Here is a 20091-nt window from a genome sequence, read left to right as displayed (position 1 = left end):
GAAACATCATTTATGAATGTTTGAATTTATGTTTTGCAAGTTATGAATTATTTTGTAGGTATTGGTATGGATGCATCAGTCACACCATTACGTCATGGAGGTCTCTCATTGGTTCAGACAACAGATTTCTTCTATCCTTTGGTTGATGACCCTTATATGATGGTAAATTAAATAAAATCATGTTCCTAGGGAAGAGGGGGTTCTGCATCATTAAAAAAGAATGCAATGGTTAAATTTAACCTTTGACAGTTTGACCTTTTTGGTCATCTTACCCTATGGGCAGTGTGAGCTATTGCTGTCACTTGATCTTTGTCTATATATGTCAGGAACTTTTTAAACAGTCTTCTTCTGAAACCACTGGTCTAATATCAATAAAACTTGATTTCCTTTGCTATAGCATAGCAATACCTATCTAGTTAATGAGACATAAACCAACTACACATAAAATGGTAATATCCAGAGGTCACTAAACAGTCCAACTACACATAAACTGGTAATATCCAGAGATCACTAAACAGTCCAACTACACATAAACTGGTAATATCCAGAGGTCACTAAACAGTCCAACTACACATTAACTGGTAATATCCAGAGGTCACTAAACAGGCCTCTACAATAACTTTTTTTTCAACTTGTCTAGTAGGACAAGTACATACCAAAACTTACTTGTCCGAATGAAATTGTAACTTGTCCAAAAAAAATCTTAATAATAACCTTTTTTGCATTTTAAGTTGATTCAAGGAACAAAATGAATTAAAACAATATAACAGAATTTGATTTACATGTATATCTTTTGAAATACTTTTCAAAAATATGAGTCGAGAACAACTGAATCTAGTCATGTCACAGGACTTAGGTCCTAGCTTTCTTCAATGCTAAAGTCTCATCAGACTCTGCACATGAGGCACCGTCTGATAGGCCTGTCAATGTACACTCATTGGATTTGTATCTATGTTTTTTAGTTGAAAAAAGTTTTTTCAAATGCAATCAATAAAAAAAAGAAGATGAGGTATGATTGCCAATGAGACAACTCTTTGCAAGAGACCAAATGACACAGAAATTAACTACTATAGATCACCGAATTGCAAGTATTGTTTTTTTCTACATATGATCAAATATGATTTTGTGAATTTTATGGTAAATAATTTCTTCATTTTTATTTAAAAAATATTTTTTGTTAAAAAAATTACCGGTATGGTATTTATTATAAAGCAACAGAATAAGGTGGAAAACCAGGTACTGATTTGTCTTGGTCCCTGCCTTGCCAGTTTCCGAGCTGGTGAGGAACTGTCTTGAAAAGTTACCTTATCTACAAAGCCATGCTGATTCGGATCAGTAAGACTGGTTTCCGAGAAAAGTATGCCTTTTACCTCTAAAAAAAGTATCTGACAAAGAACCAGTTTTAAATATCGATTGCAAGTAAACATGTCAAATTAATACTTGTTTTTATCTTCTATTCTTGTTTTTTGTCTATAATTACTTTGTTCATCAAAGTCGGATTAAATTTTTTTTCTGTAGAATAATTTTACTTGTCCCATCGGACAAGCTTGATATAGCTTTTACTTGTCCGACCTTTTTTTCCTCTGGTACCGGACAATCGGACAAGCGTTATTGTCGAGGCCTGCTAAACAGTCCAACTACACATAAACTCTTAATATCCAGAGGTCACTATACAGTCCAACTACACATAAACTGGTAATATCCAGAGGTCACTAAACAGTCCAACTACACATAAACTGGTAATATCCAGAGGTCACTAAACAGTCCAACTACACATAAACTGGTAATATCCAGAGATCACTATACAGTCCAACTACACATAGATTGTTAATATCCAGAGGTCACTATACAGTCCAACTACACATAAACTGGTAATATCCAGAGGTCACTAAACAGTCCAACTACACATAAACTGGTAATATCCAGAGCTCACTATACAGTCCAACTACACATAAACTGGTAATATCCAGAGGTCACAGTCTAATAATAGATCTCTTCAAATTGCCCAAAGTCTAAAAATGTTGAATTAAATTGTAAGAGAGGCTATCAAAAGATCTTCAATAAATAGCAAATTCCATAATGTGGTTTTGTGTGCACTTTAACATTTATTATGTTGGCTCCTGATGTTTAAATATTTATTTCTTATGCAGCAAAAATACTGCAATCTGATTGGTTAATTACCCCGGTGTAAATAACACTCCACCCTTGTTCACCCCGGGATAAATAAAATTTTGCCAAAAAATTGCCAAAATAAAGAAAAAAAATAAAATGTAAAAAAAAAAAATAAATATAAAAAATAAAAAATAAATAAATTTGAAGACAAAAATTAAAAAAAATTTTTTTTTTAATTTTTTAAAATTTTGTTTTCCCAAAAATTCAAAAGAACAAAAATTTTTTTCTGAATTTCCCAAAAATAAAGAAAAAAAGTATTTGACAATATGCAGCAACATCATCGTTGAAAAAATGTTACACTGGAAATTTTTCATTAGCATTTTTCAATTTTACATCCTGGTTTAAAAATGAGTAAAGGAATTGTTCATAAGAAATAAATTCGTTATCTTGGTGTAATCAGGGGTGTGCGGAATTTTACACCGTTGTTGAAAATCCATACACCCATCATTCGGCTGCGCGTCAAAAATTCTGAACACCCCTGATTACACCAAGATAACTAATAATACCCTGGCAGGGATAAATGAAAAGGTTTAGAGTTGATTTATTATAATTTTGTGTTTTATGGTTTTTGTTGGGTATAGGTGAAACATGAAATTAGGTATATTGTAAATCAACAAAATATAAATTCCCTTTAAAGTTTCTAAAGGCTTGAATGAAAATTTGGTACCTCAAAAATAAACAAATCCACAATATACCACTGTGCCTGATAATTAGGTGTTTGATTTGCTAAATCTGCATACATCATTATATGTATGACAAACAAATGATCAATTGACGATATAAGATGTTTTCAATATAAAAATATGGTATGATTGCCAATGAGACAGCTTTTCCCCAGTGATCAAATAACTTAGAAAATAGCAATGCTTGCAATAGGATAATACCTGTGTTTCCACTTATATGCTGGAAAAAAAGGGAAGATAAGCGAATTATTTTTTCTTTCAAAATGTTTTTAACTGGTTTCAACATTGGAAATAGTATGACTTAACTTAAGTCAACTTTGATATTGTTTGTACAAAAATGACAAAACAAAATTTTGAGTAGGTACGCGAAATTTGGGTCAGAAGGGTAAGCAGAAACACTTACTTTTTGAAGGCTTTATTCCTTATTGAGACTTTACAAAAACGTTTTGTTATTCATTTTCATTGACTGAAATTTTTCTGCAGTTGTTCAGTTTGAAGAAAAGAATCCAACCTTCAACCTTGAAAAGAATTTATTTTATTGATAATTTAAAGGCCAAAAATTTCTTCAATAAAAACAATTTTATTTTGAGAATAGAGACTTACAAGTTGGGGACCCCAATTTGAAGTAAATTGATAGTGAAGTGTCATTGAGTTTTTATGTATGAAAATATGACCAGGTCGTGATGGATAAACATCCCTAGATGTGGAATGTCTTAATAAAAAAGATAAAAATGTGAAGCAAGAATTTTGGTGTTGACTAGAAATAGAAATCACAGGCAGAAATGGACAAAAAGAATGAAAATAAACAGAAGAGAGAATTTAAAAGTTTTGTGAAGTTCTGATTGCTCTTGACTGTCCTACGAAAAATTTGTAAAACTATCAATTTTTGTCCAATTTGTACAAAACAATTACAATTTAATAATAATCAAATATATATTTTTTTCTCTCTTCTGAGTACTGTACAATGTACATGCTGGACATAGTATAAGTCTATACATTATGTCCCAGCTATGTGCAATCAAACATTGAATAAACATCATCCTCTAGATGTCTTTGTTTTGTTGATTGCTTTCCATCTCATTGATGTATACCGGGTCTGTTTCTATCCATACACATAAATATCAAAAATTCCATCTTGTGTTACAAAAAAGTTTTAAGAATCCTACTAGTTTTGAGTAAAATTCTAGATATATTGTGAAATTCAGGGCAAGTTACTATTTTTCTTGCCTTTCTTTCTCTTGAACAGTAAAATTAAGAGTATGCTTGCCAGGGACAAGTGCTTAGAACATATATTTCCACACCCCTGTAAGTTGTGTAAGAAAGAAATAAGAGATGTGTAGTCCGTTTTCAATTGAGTTATTATTGATGAGAATCAGACTTTTAAAGATTTGAATTCTATCTAAATTCTTTATACAAGACCCATTCACTAATAGCTGTATAAGTATATTAGTGCTTATATGGTCGCATTGAATGGAACATGAAAAAGTTATCTCTTTGTCATTTACATTTTATTTGTAAAGTAAAATGGCACTCTGTTCTCTAACAATTTGTTTTAGACACAATGTATGTAGAACAGCTAATTAGTCCCCTACCGACGAAGTCGAAGGGGAATTTAGGTTTGCACTCTGTCTGTCCGTCTTTCCATCTGTCAGTCCGGCAACTCAGCTTTCCACACTTTTTTTCTTCGTTCTTGAAGATATTGATTTGATATTTCGTATATAGTTCTATCATGACAAGTTATAGATCAAGTTCGAATTTTGTTCCGGTCTGATGATTTAGTCCAGAGTTATATGGTCCATGAAAAAACTCCATAACTAATGTTAGAGTACTATGTTAAACCATATAATCTGTACAAAGGGAGATAACTCATTTTTTAAAAGACATTCTTTGGTAAATTGTTTGAGGAATTTTGTGGCAGGTTTATATGTTATTTTGTATAAACTAATTTTCTGAATGCTACATGTATATATATATATATATTTTTTTTATTAAATGAAATCCTTTAATTAGATAATAATCTATTTTTATTAAGGTATATATTTCTTTACATTACATTGTGTAGATAAAAGTTGTTGACATTTTATAGGTAAGTTACAAATCTATATTAGTTTGTGACAAATGAAAGAAAAAATATTTGGAACTATTAATTATATTTGATTGTAATTTGAAAATAGATATACATTGAATTACATCATATCTAATGTTAGAGTGTTATAGGTTTTTCATCATGCTTGAAGATGTTGATTGACAATTGGTAAATAGTTTTATCAAGTTACAGATCAAGTTCAAATTTTTGTTTCGGTCTGATAATTTTGTGCAGAGTTATGGTCCTTGGACTTGAAAAAATTCACTCATATATTCAGTTTTCCAAACTGTTTTAAGTCATGCTTGAAGATATTGACTTGATATTTTCTTTTTGTTTACACCATGACAAGTTATAGAACAAGTTAGCATTTTGTTCCAGTATAATGAATTTTTACCCGGTAGGGGACTATGTATTGCCATGCAATACTCTCAGAATGCTTGTTCAGAATTCTTTTTTGTATGAAATTGGAAAAAAGCTAATAGCAGCCTTCTACAACGACCAATTCTGTCTTAATCTTTCATAGGAATGTTAATCTTGTATCTCATTCTAGAATTATTTGCGGTCGTATATTGGTATGAAATTGGTGTCGTCGTCGTCCAAAGACACATTGGTTTTCGCACAATAACTTTAGTTTAAGTGAATGGATCTCTATGAAATTTTACCATAAGGTTCAATACCACAGAAGAAGGGATTGATTTTGGGGGTTATGGTACCAACAGTTAAGGAATTAGGGGCCAAAAATAAGCATTTTTCTAGTTTCCAGACAATAACTTGTGGAACGGTGTATGGATCTCTCTGAAATTATACCACAAGTTTCCATACCACAAAGGGATGGTTAGGATTTGCTTTGGGGTGTCATGGCTCAACCCATTTAGGAATTAGGGGCAAAAAAGGGGGAAAAACAAGGGTGTCCTGGTTAATGGACAAATACTTTAGTACAAAACATAATTTAAAGCAGTGTAAGATGTATTTGAACTACCTCCCTTACACTGCTTTTAAATTATGTATAAAGTAATGGTTAATGAACAATTAAGACAATTTAAAAGCAGTGTTAGGGAGGAAATCCAAATACAACGTTTTGATAACCTCCCTTACACTGCTTTTAAATTATGCTTAAAGAAATGCATATTTATAAAGGAAGACCAGTAAAAAATGTTGCATCTTTTTTTTTTAACAAAAAATCCATATGAAAGATTTGACACCATATTTTAAATTCTATTATAAAATAGATCAAGTTAGCACTATGGTAAATTTAAATGGGTAATTAACTCCATTGGAAATTTGAATTGAGATTATGACCATATCTTGAGGGAAAGAATTTTTTTGGGGGAAAAAGGGGGGGGGGGGGGTAAAAAGAAATTGTGGGGGGTCAATTTTTTATCATTTCAGATTTCAGAAATTCTTCAAATATTATTTTTTTAGCAAAAAAAAAAGAGGGGTGAGGAGGGTTTATACGCAACAGCAAAGTGTATTGCACAAAAGCAAAAAAAAGGGGGGGGTCAATTTTTTATTTATTTTTTTGTGGGGGGAAGGGGGGGGGGGTCAATTTCGCAACAGCAATTTGTATTGTACAAAAGCAAAAAGTTTAAAATAAATTCAAATCATATAACCAATTCTAAGTTCTTTGACTACAGTTATTCTGTGTCAGAAACCTTTTATGTGTCAAATATTTAATTACAATCCTAATTCAGACCTGTATCAAGCGCGAATATTGCGTCCATTTTTGCCCCAACTGTTCAGGGTTGGACCTCTGCGGTCATATCCAGCTGCGCTCAGCGAAGCATTTTATTTCCGTCATGCTTGAAGATATTGATTTGATAATTGGTGTATAGTTTTATCATGACAAGTTAAAGATCAAGTTCGAATTTCGTTCCAGTACAATGAATTTTTAACCGGTAGGGGACTATGTATTGCCATGCAATTCTCTCAGAATGCTTGTTTCCACCATGGTCAATGTAATAAACATGATAAAAAGATAAACTAATCCAAAAGTTAAAATATCTAAAAAAAATAAAGCAGTATTTAGGAGCCATTCATTAATAGCCATGTGAGATTTTTATCCTCTTGTGGTCGCATAGAATGGAACAGAAAAAAAGATATCTCTTTGTCATTTACTTTCAATTGTAAAGTAAAATGTCACTCTGGTCTCGAACAATTAGCCCTCAGTCTGTAATAGCAGATGCTGTCTTGATCTGTCATAAAGATGTAAAATTTTGTCTTGATTACACATATTTCTGGTCTATATTATAAATAATACTGATATAAATACAATTGTTTTTATCTTGCCTTGACAAGAGTAAAAAAGCTAGACATATGTATCATGTATATATAATATAATGTATTAGTTTGTGATTGGGTCAGTTAATGGATACCACTAATGGTAGGTTTATGATATTTGGTATGCAGTTGCATTAGCATTGGCACATCTCATTTCCATGGAGATTCTTTGGCCCGCTCCTTCTGTCATGATCTATTGATTTTGAAAAACTTTTGCTTAGTTTACATGTATTAGTTTGTGATAAGGTCATTTTATGGGGAACTACTTGTGGTAGGTCAATGATATCAGACAATGGTATGCAGATGTATTAGCATTGGCATATTTCATTTCCATATAAGAGATTATTTGGCACTGCCCCCTCAGTCATGGTCTATTGACTTTGAAAATTTTAAATTTTATTTGGTTTACATGCATTAGTTTGTGATTAGTTCAGTTTATGGGAAACCACTAGTGGTATGTCAATGATATTTGGTATGCAGTTGTATTAGCATTGGAACATCTCACTTACGTGGAGATTGATTGGCCTGTACCTTCAGTTGTGGTTCATTGACTTTGAATATTGTGCATAACTTACATGTTAAAGTATTGCTATTTTTATTTCAACATTTGCATTTTACTATCAAAATAACAAAAAGGTGAGACATATTTCTGTGTTAACAGTTTATTAGCTCAGCTGTTATTTCATGGATTGCATTGATATTAAAGGGATAGTCATAAGATTTCAGGTGTACATCTTCATGATCAAGATTCTGAAAAAATAAATTTCAAACTGGACCAAGCCATTCATTAATAGCCATGTGAGATTTTTATCCTCTTGTGGTCGCATAGAATGGAACAGAAAAAAAGATATCTCTTTGTCATTTACTTTCAATTGTAAAGTAAAATGTCACTCTGGTCTCGAACAATTTTTTTTCAGATATGTAGAGCTATGTCAATTTACAGCATTGTAAGAAATTTTAAGAAAGTAAATAGCCCACAGTCTAATAGCAGATTCTGTCCAAGAGTCATCTGATCTGTAGTAAACATATGTCTTGTGTATAATATGATCCAGAAATAATAGAATTATTATAAAACTAAGCTGTCATTCATGGAATGCATTGCAAAAGGAATAGTCTTAAGATATTTCAGATGTACATCTTTATGATCAGGTTTCTTTAAAAAAAAATATTAAACTGAACCATTGGCTACATGTTCTGTGCTTATTATATCTCCCGCTTTCAAAAGTAGGCAGTATATTGTGAAAGGGGAGTCCCTTCCTCAGTTTGTTAGTTCCTTCCTCTGTTCCACTTTTGTATCTGCAAACTTCTGTATGGCTTGACAGAACTTTGTGGAACAATCACAGACTCTTACTCATATGATGCACCTTAATCTTGTGATTTCATTTCTTCATTTGAATGATTTTATGGTTTTACTTTTAGATGACATGGACTTTGTTATATCTGCACACTATACTACACAGTTTGTACCCCCTTCTCCTAAACCCTTAATTACAATTTATTGAAACTTACTCACAATCTTAAAAATTTAGTGCTTTTTTGCAGCTCTTCTTATGCTTTATTTTAGGGTACCTATTTTTTTATCCGTAACTCCTCCTAAACCGCTTATTACATTTAATTGAAACTTTCTCAAAATCTGGACCTGATTTTGCCCTTTTTATCAGAATCATGCTTTAGGGATTCCCATAACAAATCATGGACTTCACAAGGGCAGGGGTATCATTGTCAGCTTTGCCTGCCATACATCTAGTTTTATTCGTATAACACTTTTAAAAGTCTTCAAAATGCATTTGGGGCAATATGCGTAATGGATTTTACATAGGCGGTAATGGTAATGTTTTCCTCTGTAGCACAGTCCATATCGTAAACTTGGATATGCATGATGGCTCATTTCGAAGCTGAGACATTTTCACATATGTGGTTAAATTTTCGGGGTACGAAGTGTGATTCATTTTTCCGTAAATTAGCACACCCCGAAAATCCTTTTCGTGATGCGGCTCCTGGTGGTAAAAAATCCCTTTTTTCACACAATAAGTTCTTTGAAAATTTAATACTTTGCATACATTTAATAACTGCATAGTTTTTACACATTTATTCTATGGTCCTCTACTTCTCAAATCAACACAAATATTTAATGGTTAAGCTCAGTCAATTGTTAAAAATAGAAACATGTCCAATATCACTACACAGAGATTTTTTGTTTACACACAACTTTTGTGTTCCTCAATTTGAGGCGCATTAGGGATATTGACCCATTTGTATTTTCCCAATGTAAAGTTGGACCAAGTCTCAACTATTCATCTTTGCTAGCCAAGGGTTACAATTCGAACAACTCTTGAAGAGGAACGGGTTGTATCGTAACCTTTGGCTAGTGAAGATGCAACTATTAGAAAAATTTGAATTTTGGAATGCCTTTATTCATGTCTAGATGCTTCTTTTCATTGATTTAAGAAAGGAAGTATATATGTTGGGTTTATAGTAATGTTTTATCATTGTCTTAACACAAGAAAAAGCAGTTATTGATAGCAAAATAAGGAAGCCATTCATTAATAGCCATGTGAGATTTGTTATCCTCTTGTGGTCGCATTGAATGGAACAGAAAAAAGAATCTCCATGGAAATGTAATTTACTTTCAATTATAAAGTAAAATGTCACTCTGGTCTCTAACAATTAGCCCTTAGTCTGTAATATCAGATGCTGTCTTGATCCGTCATAAAGATGTAAAATTTTGTCTTGATTACACATATTTCTGGTCTATATTATAATTAATACTGATATAAATACAATTGTTTTTATCTTGCCTTGACAGAGTAAAAAAGCTAGACATATGTATCATGTATATATATAATGTATTAGTTTGTGATTGGGTCAGTTAATGGATACCACTAATGGTAGGTTTATGATATTTGGTATGCAGTTGCATTAGCATTGGCACATCTCATTTCCATGGAGATTCTTTGGCCCGCTCCTTCTGTCATGATCTATTGATTTTGAAAAACTTTTGCTTAGTTTACATGTATTAGTTTGTGATAAGGTCATTTTATGGGGAACTACTTGTGGTAGGTCAATGATATCAGACAATGGTATGCAGATGTATTAGCATTGGCATATTTCATTTCCATATAAGAGATTATTTGGCACTGCCCCCCCAGTCATGGTCTATTGACTTTGAAAATTTTGCTTAGTTTACATGCATTAGTTTGTGATTAGTTCAGTTTATGGGAAACCACTAGTGGTATGTCAATGATATTTGGTATGCAGTTGTATTAGCATTGGAACATCTCATTTACGTGGAGATTGATTGGACTGTACCATCAGTCGTGGTTCATTGACTTTGAATATTGTGCATAACTTACATGTTAAAGTATTGCTATTTTTATTTCAACATTTGCATTTTACCATCAAAATAACAAAAAGGTGAGACATATTTCTGTGTTAACAGTTTATTAGCTCAGCTGTTATTTCATGGATTGCATTGATATTAAAGGGATAGTCATAAGATTTCAGGTGTACATCTTCATGATCAAGATTCTGAAAAAATAAATTTCAAACTGGACCAAGCCATTCATTAATAGCCATGTGAGATTTATTTTCCTCTTGTGGTCGCATAGAATGGAACAGAAAAAAAGATATCTCTTTGTCATTTACTTTCATTATAAAGTAAAATGTCACTCTGGTCTCGAACAATTTGTTTTTAGCTCTTAATAGGTATTTCATAATTCAGCTTTGTATGAAATTTGTAGAAAGCATATAACCCTGTCAGCACTTGCAGATTCTGTCTTTAATCTGTCATGGGAATGAAAAATCATGTCTGGAGAAGTGATATCAGGAAGCCATTCATTAATAGCATTGTGACATTTTTTATCCTCTTTGTTGTCGCATAGAATGGAACAATAAACAAGATGACTTTGTAGTGATGGACTCTATTCTCTCACATAAAATGTATAAATCAAGACAATTTGTTATCCTCCTGATGTTGTTTTTGTCGAGCCTGCAACATTTATGTCCCGAAAGCAATGCATAGCGATCCTAGATTCCGTCGGTGGTGTCAACATTTAGGTTCAGTCTGTGGTTAAAGTTTTTTTTGGACACAAATAACTTTGTAAAACCGTCACTGAATTTTAGGAAATTTGGACACAAGCTAGTTTATGACCAAAATACAGTACCCAGAGCAAAATTTTGAAAATATTTATTTTCATTTTTCCGTATTTTACTGATAAATGGACTTTTTTTTTTACAGTTAACATTCAGATTAAGTCTGAGGCTAAAGTTTGTCAGTCATCAATTACTTTGTCAAACCTTCATGGAATTTTAGGAAATTTAGACAGAAGCTTATTAATGACCAAATTACAGTATCCAGAGCAAAATTTTGAAATATTTATTCTCATTTTTAACCGGATTTTAGTAGGAAAAATCAGTTATTGGGCGGGTGAGCGTGTCCTTTCTTTAACATGAAAACGCTTTAACGAAATTTTTTCAAATTTAGATATGTTGTTTCCTGTGACTAAATGAAGGTCAAATTCAATTTTCACGATCTTAGCTTTTCTCGTTGTTGAGTTATAGCCCTTTCCCAAAAATTCAATTTTTGACTTATTAATAACTCCATTTCTGTTCAAAGGGAAATAACTCATTTTTTAAAAGATTTTTAAAAGACATTGTATTAATGATAAATGACATTTTGGATTTTTTTTCCTTTTCTTTGGTAATTGTTTGAAGAATTTTATGGTAGGTTTGTTTGTTATTCTTTATAAACTAATTTTCTGAATGCTGTATATAATTTTTTTTTGATGAAGTGAACTCCTTTAATTAGATAATAATCTATTTTTATAAAAGGATATATTTCATTACATTACATTGTGTAGATAAAGTTGTTGACATTGATAGATAAGTTGCAGATCTATATTAGTTTGTGACAAATGAAAGAAAAAATATTTGGAACTATTAATTATATTTTATTATAATTTGAAAATAGATATACATTGTGTAACATCACATCTAATTTTAGAGAACTATTTTTAGTGGTTAAGGTGGATGGGGGGTCTTAATTAAAATCCATAGAATTTGTTAATAATTTGTCAAAATGTAGTTTTTATCATGTAGCAGGTTGTGCAAAATTGTCAGATTTTGTATAGATTATGCATGGAAAATCCAATTTTTTGTGATAAAACGAAAACTACACCATAGAATTTTAAGATAAAATGTGAGAAGATAGCTCTTATAACATGCTTTCAGACAAGAAAAAGCAAAAATGGGGTCACTGGACTTGTTTTCTTGCAACATATTAAAATAGATAAATTCACAACACTTTCTATTTGAAAAAAAATGAATCAAACAAAAGTATTGTGTTTTTTTAGAAAATACAGCCGTAAATATGATAAAACACATAATTTTCTGTATTAACATGAAAAGTCTTGCACATGAATTACATACTACTCTCAAATTTGCACATGAATTAAAGATCTAGACCAATTGTTATCTGCTACTTCAAAATCCAAGATGGAGGAAGACACCCCAGCCACCTTAAATCATATCTAATTTTAGAGAACTATGTTTGCTTTATTAGTTTAACCATTTCTGTTCAAAGGGAAATAACTCAAACTTATTCCATGAACCAGTAATGATAACATAAGTATATGGATTCTGTTCAATTAATTTTAGTCATTAGTTGTCAAAATTTCTTTATAATTATTTTTTTTAAGTCATGTGTGTTATGAAGGTAGATGTCACAGTTGTTATGTGGTATTTTATTTTTGTTGTGTGTGTTAATGTTTAATTTTTACATGATCCTGTTTGGGGGTTTTGATTTGTAAATATCATTACATATCTATTTTAAATATTCAATCACAATCCAAATTTAGAGCTGTTTTAAGCTTAAATGTTGTGTCCATACTTGCTCAACTGTTCAGGGTTCGACCTCAGCAGGAAAATCCGGTTTGCTGTCACTCGACAGCCTCTTATTCCGTATTTAACTGATAAATGGACTAAAGTTTTTTTTTTACATTTAACAAGTAGATGCAGTCTGGGATTACTTTGTCAATCCTTCATAGAATTTTATGAAACTTTGGCAGAAGCTTTTTTATGATTAAAGAGATAATGTTTGAAGCAAACTTAAGAAAATATATTTTTTTCATATTCAGTATTTTTCTGATCTATATATAGATGGACTTATATTTTTACAGTTAACATTTGCAGACAGTCTGGGATTAAACTTTTTTTGACTGATAAATTTGTAAACCTTCATGGATTGTTATGAAATGTGGACAGAAGCTTATCTGCAAGACCATGAAATAGCATCTAATTTTTCTAATTCTGTATTTTACTGATAGAATGAAGTTCATAACAGTGTGGACATGTACAAATGGTATTTAAATGTTATAGTGTGTATCACTGGCTGTAGATTTCACGCAATTACAATATGTCAGGGGCATCTCATTGGGGATGTACATAAATACTATATCTTTCATAAAATAAATGTTTTTGCATAAAAGTTTATAGTATTTGTTTTTAATTTCAAATTTTTTGTGGTCGTATATTGCTATCACGTCGTAGTCTGAAGACATTTGGTTTCCGGACAATAACTTTAGTTTAAGAAAAGGAAGGTTGGGATTGTTTATGGGGATGATGGTCCAAACCATTCAGGAATAAGGGTCCCAAAACAAGCATTTTTCTAGTTTCAGGACAATAACTTGTGTATAAGTATTTTGATTGCTCTGAAATTGAACCACAAGGTTCAATACCACAAGTAGAAGGTTAGGATTCATTTTGGGGGTAATTGTCGAAAAATTGTTCAGGAATTAGGGGCCAAAAAGGGTCTAAAACAAGCTTTTTTCTAGTTTTCAGACAATAATTTGTGTTGAAGTGTATGGGTGTCTCTTAAATTGTACCACATTTTACAAAAAGAAAATTTCTTCAAATGTTATTTTTTTTGGAGGGAGTTAAAAAAAAAAAAAAAATTAGGGGGGGTCAATTTTTTTCCCCTCAAGATTTTAGAAACTGTCTTGGGGGTCACAGTTTATTTTGCTATTTCTTTGTATATAGTCTGAAAACAGATTTGCTAAGTATTGCGCAACAGCACAGTGTATTGCACAACAGCAAGAAATCTTCAATTGAATATAAATTCAAATCATATAACCAATTTCAAGTTCTTTGACTACATTTATTCTGTGTCAGAAACCTGTAATGTGTCAAATATTTAATGACAATCCAAATTCAGACCTGTATCAAGCTTGAATATTGTGTCCATTTTTGCCCCAACTGTTCAGGGTTGGACCTCTGCGTTCGTATCCAGCTGCACTTGATGAAGCAGTTTATTAATGTATTTCTTTGTAGTAATAACTATACAGTTTAGGGATAGATCTGGGGTTTTGATTACTGTAGACTATAATTAAAGATTGATTGGTTGTTGGTTGCTTTACGTCCAGTGGCAAATATTTAATGCATGTTCAGGACGATATTGAAGGAGAAGTCAGGTATATTATGTATTATAATGAGCATGACAGCATCCCAGCAACACAAATAATCAAAAGAAATTCCATGAGAAAAATATGCAGAAAAGGAAATGTAAAAGTAGTAAAATTGAAAAGATTTTGTTTCAAACAGGTCGCTACAACAAGAATTTTGACGTCAGAATACATTTGCATAGTAATTTGAAAAATACAATAAAATGTGCTGTGATATCACCTCTGAATTAACTTATTCTTTCAAAAGAAACTTTTTGTTGTGATTTTATAGATCTATTCAAAACAAATTCCTATAAAGTTTCATGCAAAAACCTTTATTTTATGAAGTGTAAAAATAGTAATTATGTACATCCCCATTGAGAGGCCCCTGACATACTATAATTGTGTGAAATATTTGTTGTCGTCAGCCAGTGACAGACACAATAACATTTAAGAACCAGGTGTCCATGTCCACACTGTTGTGAATTCTATAATAAATGGACTCACTGTTTAAGTCAACATTACACTTTTACACTGACAGCAGCAATTGCAGGCGAGACACAGGATTCCGCAGATATCCAGACAACTTTTTATTGTGCTATTGAGATGCTGTCTCATTGGTTATACTAATTCAAAATGTACCTTATTCATATCATTTCAGTTGCTTTTTCTAGAGTCTTGAACTAAATGTTTGAGTAATATATGAAAAATCTTTTTTTATTTTCAGGGTAAAATTGCTTGTGCTAATGTTCTGAGTGATCTGTATGCTATGGGTGTGACAGATTGTGACAACATGTTGATGTTGCTTGGTGTCAGTAATAAAATGACAGAGAAAGAACGAGATATTGTTGTTCCCATGATGTTGAGGGGATTTAAAGTAAGATTTATTTAGGGGTATAATCTACAAAATTTATGTGTATAGCTTCAAGTCAAGATTTATTTATTGCAGTTTCAAGGGGGGAAACATGTATACAAGATATGATTGGGGAAAAAATGCAAAAAAATAACAGTACAGATATAAAAGTAATTTTTATTATGCCCCCGCCGTAGCAGAGGGGGCATTAAGTTTTACCCTTGTCTGTCTGTACGTACGTCCCAAAATTGGTTTCCTTCTCTGACTTGAGTTTGCCTCAACCAAATGTTATGAAACTTATACACAATGCTTATTACCACAAAACACAGATCAAGTTTGAATTTTGGTGGTGTGACCTTTAACCGTTCTAGAGTTATGCCCCTTTATAAATGGAAAAATTGCAAAATTTTTATTTTCTTCTAAATATTAAGTAAATTTTAAATTGGAGTTATCTTCCTTTGTCCATGATTATAGTTGAATCAACTACAATCAATGCTTTATACAATGCAATGTTTAATTTTGACTTCCACTGATAAAACACAGATCAAGTTGAATTTGGGTAGTGTCGCTTAAACCATTATTGAGTTATGCCCCTTTATAAATCGAAAGATTGCAAAATTTTTAGTTTCCATTCTGTAAATTAAGTTTGCCCCAACCAAACATTATGAAACCTATACACAATATTCATTACCACAAAACTAAGATCAAGTACAAATTTTTTGTTTCTGTTTTCTAACTTTAGTTTGCCTCAACCAAATGTTATAAAACTTATACACAACCGTTCTAGAGTTATGCATGTTTACAAATAGAAAAGTTGCTGAAATTTTAGTTTCTGTTCTCTACTTAAGTTAGCCTCAAGAGACTTATGAGACTTGCACACAATGCTTATTGCCACAGAACTCAGATCAAGTTCAAATTTGGGTAGCGTCACTTTTACTTTTCTTCAGTTATGTCCCTTTATAACTATATGATATGCAAGCGGGGTTATCATCTGTGGACACTATCCACATTTTTTCTTCCATATTTTATAGTATGGAGTTGAGATTCATATTGAAAGATCCATAAATGTTGACTGTTGATGCTTCTATATATTCATACAATCATGACAGTTAAAGGGGCATTAGCTACGATTTAAAAAAAATTTAAAATACAATTCTTTTTATACAACCGCAAAAAATATTGGTATCACGTCATTGTCCGAAGACATTTGGTTTCTGGACAATAACTTTAGTAAATGTCAATAGAAATCTATGAAATTAAACACAATGGTTTATAACCACAAAAGAAAGGTTGGGATTGATTTTTGAGGGTTAGAGTCCTAACAGATTAGGAATTAGGGGCCAAAAAGGGGCCCATTAAGCATTTTTCTAGTTTCCAGACAATAACTTGTGGAACGGTGTATGGATCTCTCTGAAATTATACCTTAAGTTTCCATACCACAAAGGGATGGTTAGGATTGGCTTTGGGGGGTTATGGCTCAAACCGTTTAGGAATTAGGGGCAAAAAAGGGGGGAAAACGAGGGTTTCCTGGTTAATGGACAATTAAAAAAAAGTACAATGTTATGTTTGGATTACCTCCCTTACACTGCTTTTAAATTATGTATAAAGAAATGTTGTATTGTCTTGAGGTGATTAGCTGTCAATTTTTTTTTAGAAGTTACTATTTAAAAATGCTGACTAAGGAATATTAATTTTAGCCATGATTATGTATGTCATTTTCTATTTTAAGACTTTTATGATGTATTTAAATGGGTAATTATGGTTGCAAATTCCATTGGAAATTTGAATTGAGATTATGACCATATCTTGAGGGAAAGAATTTATTTTTATGGAAAAAAGGGGGGGGGGGAGGTGAAATATAAATTGTGAGGGGAACAATTTTTTCTCAGTTCAGAATTGAGAAATTAAAAAGAAAATTTCTTCTTTTTTTTTTTTTGGGTGGGGTGGGAGTCAATTTGCAACAGCATAGTGTATTGCACAAAATAAAAAAAAAAAGGTTGGTAAATTTTTTTATTTTTTTTTATGGAGGGAGGGGGGTCAATTCGCAACAGCAAAGTGTATTGCACAAAAGCAAAAAATTGAATATAAATTCAAATCATATAACTAATTCTAAGTTCTTTGACTACAGTTATTCTGTGTCAGAAACCTATTATAATTACAATCCAAATTCAGACCTGTATCAAGCGCGAATATTGTGTCCATTTTTGCCCCAACTGTTCAGGGTTGGACCTCTGCAGTCGTATCCAGCTGCGCTCGGCGAAGCAATTTATTGGTTGTTAGTGTAAAATGATGACTATGGATCCCATTTGTATCTATTCTTTAAAATTACTACCCAGAGTGACACCTTTTTGCTATCTGATAGTTAATGATATGCAGAAATATCAGACATCCCTAATAGTTATCAGACATCAGATTGATTATGATGTGACTGATAAATAGAATATTGACAATTTTCGCGTTCTTTACTGTAGTCACCTGACATTATTTGTTATAGTGCAGGATCATTGTTAAACTATTCATGGCCTTCAAGAAACTGTTAATTGTTTCATGTTCCCCTAACCACCTGCTAACTTTTTTATGATAATGTATTTGTTGTTAAGCAACTCCCACTCACAAAAGATACTGCTGGTTATCATGTAGAGATTGCTTTTGGAAAATGTGCTGAAATGATAATTTTTAATGAGCCAATAGCTGTCAGCCCTCCAGATGTAGATGGTAGCATACTTGTATTTTTGACAATTTAGAAATCTTGCTTATAAATACCAGTCTTTTGACAGAGATTGGTAAAATCTTCCACTTAGGAGAAAAAATGTCCCTTTTCTTGCTCTAACACTAATATCTCACCATGACTAGTTGATGTCAAGTAAAGATCAACAAATAATGGCCAAAATATTGTTTATAGATATGTTGAGCACTGAAGCTAGCAGACATGTTGTTTTAGCTTATAAAATGCATGGATTCATTTGGATATTTATGTGAAAATTTCTTATATAACTTACAAAACTTTTAATTTTTTCGAAAAACTTAGGATTTTCTTATCCCAGGAATAGATTACCTTAGCCGTATTTGGCACAACTTTTTGGAATTTTGGGTCCTCAATGCTCTTCAACTTTGTACCGTTCCTACTCGCTTATTAGTCGGAAAATTGGGAGTAAAATTCATAATCCAGAGAGGGGGGCCGACTAATAGACGAGATCTAGCGACCAGAGGAAAAATCCAAGCTTGAGAAAAGTGGTCAGGAGTGAATTTCCTGGTCAAAACTACGTTTTTGATTGCCAAACCTACATAAATCAATAAATAAAAAGTTTTTGTTGAAAATAAATGACTTCAATACTGTCTTTGTGTTTTATTTGTTCTTTGGTAAACATTTTCTGCAAATTCGTGTTGAAATTCTACTGTTTCCGGTTTGTGTATTGATTTTCATGGTCACATGGTTTTCCTATAAACCCAAAAGAAGAGCCAAGAACCAAAAATGAAAAGGAGATAACAATGTACCAAATATGTGAAAGGATGTTTTCAGCGGAGTTATTGTGTCATTATTGTGATATCATGATATCAATTCAATGCTTATAAATCATATAATAATCAAAAAATAATTTTAAGATTCATTCCCAAAATCAAAATATTATTCATTATAGTGTCTCAGGTAAACAAAAATTACAAAATTGATTGACAAGCCAATATAATCCATTGATAACCCCAATTAAGAGAGAAAGAGTTGTATTCACTAAAGGTGTGAAAACTATCAGTGATAGGTAAACAGATGACACTAATGAGTTGGAGTTAGTTATTTTAATATATTGATTAGCTTCACTTACTTTTTTTAATCCTTTAATCATCACAATATAATAAGAATTATGAAGTGTACATGCTCATTTAACACCGAGTTATGTATGCTGTGAAAAATATTTTCATCAAGTGTTGATTGACTTTAAATTTTTCAGGTTCATATTAGTTTATATTCGCTTTTCTCAAACAATAGGTTGTTAGTCATACCCTACAAAATCATTGATGCATTACGTAAACAACACATGGCTAATCTAACATTTGAACAGTGAACAAAACAAGAGAAATGAATACATCTTTATTATTAACAGCAATATAAATTATCATGATGAGCATCAACTAAATTCAAACCAAACAAACATTAATGCAGAAATGAATATTATTCCTGGATTTGCATTGGTTTTACCGGCGTTCAGTTACTGTCAGCTGAAAAAAAAATGCCCAAATTTTGTCCGACTTATACGAGGGTCAAGACTAAATCCTTAGAATTTGGAGCTGAAAAGGGCCCCCGACTTATAGTAGGATCGACTATTAGGCGAGTTTATACGGTACTTGTTTGGCTTTATAACTATTTTGATCTGAGCGTCACTGATGAGTCTTATGTAGACAAAACGCGCGTCTGGCGTATTAAGTTATAATCCTGGTACCTTTGATAACTATTAACTGAAATAAGAGAACAAATTCACAAAAATCTACCACTCCAAAAATTTCCTGAAATGGAAATCTGAAAATTAAGGGAAAGATAAACAAATATGAAAACCTTACCATAATTGATGATTTTTAACCAGTCTTATAGTT

General features: G+C 31.8%; 1 protein-coding gene across 2 annotated transcripts in view; it reads left to right on the top strand.

Annotated features, from left to right (window-relative positions):
• LOC127731220 (inactive selenide, water dikinase-like protein) overlaps positions 1-20091 on the top strand; it is a 34482-nt gene that overhangs the window by 5584 nt on the left and 8807 nt on the right. For both annotated transcript variants that reach the window (XM_052240200.1, XM_052240190.1), the window contains exons 3-4: positions 59-162; positions 15382-15531. In XM_052240200.1, the coding sequence (XP_052096160.1) occupies positions 59-162; positions 15382-15531 (254 nt within the window). The remainder of the gene's footprint in view (positions 1-58; positions 163-15381; positions 15532-20091) is intronic.

Source organism: Mytilus californianus, unplaced genomic scaffold (assembly GCF_021869535.1).
Source record: "Mytilus californianus isolate M0D057914Y unplaced genomic scaffold, xbMytCali1.0.p SCAF_1, whole genome shotgun sequence".
NCBI lineage: Eukaryota > Metazoa > Mollusca > Bivalvia > Mytilida > Mytilidae > Mytilus > Mytilus californianus.
The sequence above is the reverse complement of the archived record's forward strand: the minus strand, read 5'-3'. Positions and strand labels throughout refer to the sequence as shown.